Here is a 3971-nt window from a genome sequence, read left to right as displayed (position 1 = left end):
TAGCTCTTCTATCTGGGCCTTCAGCTCAGCGTTCATGAGCTCCAGACGCTCGGACTCCTAGCAGGACAGAAACACAACCATATGTGATTTGACTCCAACAGGACAAGATATAAGGAGACACAATCTGGCCGATTAGCCACCTCTGCTCAGTGCTGCCCCTCACCCCTGCAGCACAGGAGCAACCTGAAGACCTGCAGCAAGGTTTTGTGAGAGTTCTTCTGCCTTGGGGTCATGAGCGAGAGGGCATCTGGCCTCTGATCAGGGAAGCCTTCAGGAATCTGGGCAAGAGGCCAGCACACTGTTGACCCCTGTCCTGTGCCACACTCCCATGGCTGATCTTGCTCCAGCACCGAGGCACAGGTGCTATCAGCCCTCCCACCCTCAAGGCCAGAGCCCACCTCCAGTTCTCTCCATCCCTGGTAGCAAGGGGAAGAGTAATGCCTGTGAGCTCTGCCTCTGCCTGCACATGGCCATCACCTTCGCAGCCTCATGGAAAGGGGGTGGCAACAGGCCCATGTTTTCCCAGATAAGGAGGGCTCAGGAGGAAGGGGAGCCAGAGGGGCAGTTCAGGAGGGAGTGTTGCTTGCAGCTGGGGCACCTTTCTATGGAGGTGCTCCCATCAAGGTCCCTGTCATGCCCTGGGACTGGTCAGGGCACTCACCCGTTGCAGGAACTCCGTCCTCTCCTTCTTCTTGTTACGACATCGTGCTGCTGCTACTTTGTTTTTCTCCCGGCGCCTTTTCCTCCGCTCCTCTTCCTCATCCAGCTGCAACAAGACAGAGAAACTCAGGTCAGAGCCTGAGCTGTGGGGCAGGGCAGGAGGCACAGGTGAGCACCTGGCAGCCCCACTGCTGGCAGATCCAGGAGAGGGCTGGCAGCCACCCATGCCAGCGTCCGCCAACAACCTGGTCTTATCCTCACTAGAAACCAGGCGTGCTGCTGCCACGGCCTCTGACGCCACTCTGCGGGGACATGGGAGACCAGTGCAGGACCCCCAGCTGGGGACCTGGCTGGCAGGGGCAGACAACTCTTTGCAGGGCTGCTCCCTCCCTAAGAGAGGGCAGAGACAAGGGGAACAGAGGCCCAACCTGCAGAGACAGGCACAGCTTGTGACACAGAGTTCTACAGGCAGAGCTCTGTCAGCATAGCTATTCAAAGCATCACACACACAGACAGTGTGAGTGTGAGAGGCAGGGAAACCTGAAAGGTACCCCAGTTGGGCCTGGCTGTTGCTCTGCTACCAGAGCATGGGACTGTCTGCTCCAGCTTCAGCTCTGGCCAAGTCACAGGGCCACCACAGTGAGGTGGGAACAGGTCCTACGTCCCCTGTAATGGAGCAGGACAGAGCAGTGCCTGAGCTTTTCACCATGACTCTGTTGCTATGTGCTGTCTGACTCAAACCACACAGGCCAGGCCAATAAATCCTATGGGCTGGAAACCCGTAATCAAAGTATTTAGGGATATTTACTACAAAGCCTGTGTAAATGGCCTATGGCATGCTTACATCCAAGAACCCAAACCAGCTCCTTCAAGAAATATCTGAGTGCTGGAAAGCCCTGCAAAGTTAACATCCAGGTTACACGTTGTAGCACAGCTAGAGAAGAAAAGGTCCTGGGTGCCTTCATCCACATTTGGCCTGGGACTCCAAAATTAGAGATGTACGACTGAATGACCTTGTTTCCATCAACTGATACCTGACAGCACACATCTTTTCAAATGCAGTGGCAGCAACATTTGCTTTATGAGCACTTCCACAGCCTATTTGCACCTTCTCTAAGGGCAGCTCCAGTCTGAGAAGGCAGCTGCATTCTTCCCTTCATACCCCACCAAGTCAGTGTGGTTGAGAGCCCTAGACAAATCTCCCACAACCCACATCATAGAATCATGGAATGGCTTGGGTTGGAAGGGACCTTAAAGATAATCTAGATCCAACCCCTCTGCCATCTCAACAGCTTAGTTGCTTTAGTGCCTGGGCTTAGTAATCTCAAAAGGAAAGTCAGAGATACCCAATGCCAAGGCCACAAAGTGGTGTTAGGAATGGGGGACACCAGATTAGCCACACATAGGCACACCAGTGGTGCCTACAGGAAACAAAAGCTGCAGGTGCCATTGTCCACAGCAAACTGCACACCGCCAACATTCACCAAGTCCAAAGCCCACTAATCAAACCATCTCAATGTGATGTGCAAGGACAGTATGAAGCATTGACTTGGCAGAGTCAAGGAGAAGGGGTACCTTAAGTAAGCTGCATGTCCAATATGCATGATGTAGCATGCTTTAGAAGAAAATATCTAAGTTTTATAGCACCAATAAGCTTTTTGATATTCTCTACCTTACTTACTTTGCATTATATCAAAGTTCCTATTTTAGATGGGGCTAAAATATTAAGCAAAGTCAGTACAAGCTATGCACAGGCTTCCATAATACTGGGCTGCCACCATTCCTTGCCAAGGCAGTGCCATGGGGCACCATGCACCACACATGGGTGAACCAGGATGGAAACTGCACTGGTGCCCTCAAGTCCAGTTAGAAATGGCCAGCTCTCAGTACATTCATGTAACTCAGATGTGGAAGGTGTTAACAGAAGTGATCAGGAAGAATTCAACTCAACACTCTGCTGCCTTTTCCTCCTGGCATGACTAGTATATCCCACAGCAAAGCACAAGCAGCTCTTACAATATTTCCACACAGAGTTTGAGGTGGATATCAGAGTAGCCACCATTCCCCTCAGCACATTTACCAAGCCCCCATCTACTCCTTAGATAGCTTTTTGGCCCTTTAGTTCAAGGATTATTAGGAGAGTGCAGAGAGGGAACATGTGCTCACAGCTCTAAAGCTCAAGAAATACACTCCAGACTTCCTGAAATGTACATCTTGTGTTGTAACACAAACTGGAAGAGCAAACAGTGACTGCACAAGCCTCACCATCTCCCTGGAAACTGCCTGACACATTTCCATGCCCTGTTGCTCCATTCAGTGAGGATCAAAGAACAAGTGACCTATCCCTGTCCCTTTCAGCTTCCCCTCCATCCCACAGAGGGCACAGCAAAGGACTGTGTCCTTTAGATGGGGTACAGATGTTCAAGGAGGGTGGCTCAGCACCGAAAGTGGCAGCTTGAACACTTGGCTCTGCTTTTTGACCACAGCTTCTGTAACTTCAAGAAAGTAGGTTTCCCCCTCTCTGCTTCTGCTTGATTTTGGTTAAAAAAGGGGACATGGCCTCACGGGAGATCTCCATGGGAGGCCTGCAGCTAGAACGTCTGGGGTCACCTCCTGAATTGCTTCAGTCAGCAGTGTCAGGGACAGAGGTGATCATCAGCCTGAGGGGCAGGGCTGTCCCACAGGAAGCAGCCCAGGTGGGTTTGTACACTCCCAGGGACAAACATACCAGTGTGAAGAGATGCTGGTCGCCATAGCACAGCAGAGCAAGCTGGGCGGGAGCAGCCAGCCCTCCCAGGCACCCTGCAGAGCAGGGCAGTGCTGGTACCCAGCGTCCTCAGGCTCTGCCTCCCTGGGAAAGGAGAGCAGCTGCTGCCTGCACTGCAAAATTATGCGTGGGCAGCTTCTTGGCTACTCACGGGATAAGCAGCTACTGCTTCAGCTCCCCCAGGCTTTTTCTGCAAAGCCTGTGCCAGGGGCAGCTCCATTTGCTGTCTCAGCTCCTCGGCTTCACAGGTCATGCAGGGGAGGAACAGGCTGCAGCGAAGGCGGCCACACAGGGCCTGCCAGTGGATTTCCCCTTATCTTTCCTCCACATGGTGTTTTAACAACTGGCTTGGAGAACACTTGGCTCTTCCAGTACCTGCTGCAGAGCAGAGCTGCCCTGTCCCTGTTATGCAAAGGCCAGTGAGACCACATCCCCATGCCCACCAACCAATGCAGCTGTTGCAGGGTCAGCTCAGGGGCCTGAGATGCCCCAGGAAAGGACCTGTGCCCAGGGAGATAGCACAGCTACAGACTCCCTCTTCTTT

General features: G+C 52.6%; 1 protein-coding gene across 1 annotated transcript in view; it reads right to left on the bottom strand.

Moving 5' to 3' along the window:
- Window positions 1-3971, bottom strand: part of JDP2 (Jun dimerization protein 2) — a 6872-nt gene that overhangs the window by 732 nt on the left and 2169 nt on the right. The window contains exons 2-3 of the mRNA XM_009993886.1: window positions 662-766; window positions 2-57 (exon numbers count right to left, since the gene is read on the bottom strand). Coding sequence (XP_009992188.1) covers window positions 2-57; window positions 662-766 — 161 coding nt within the window. The remainder of the gene's footprint in view (window position 1; window positions 58-661; window positions 767-3971) is intronic.

This window comes from Chaetura pelagica, unplaced genomic scaffold, assembly GCF_000747805.2.
Source record: "Chaetura pelagica isolate M959 unplaced genomic scaffold, ChaPel_1.0 scaffold11, whole genome shotgun sequence".
NCBI classification, from domain to species: Eukaryota; Metazoa; Chordata; class Aves; order Apodiformes; family Apodidae; genus Chaetura; species Chaetura pelagica.
The sequence above is the reverse complement of the archived record's forward strand: the minus strand, read 5'-3'. Positions and strand labels throughout refer to the sequence as shown.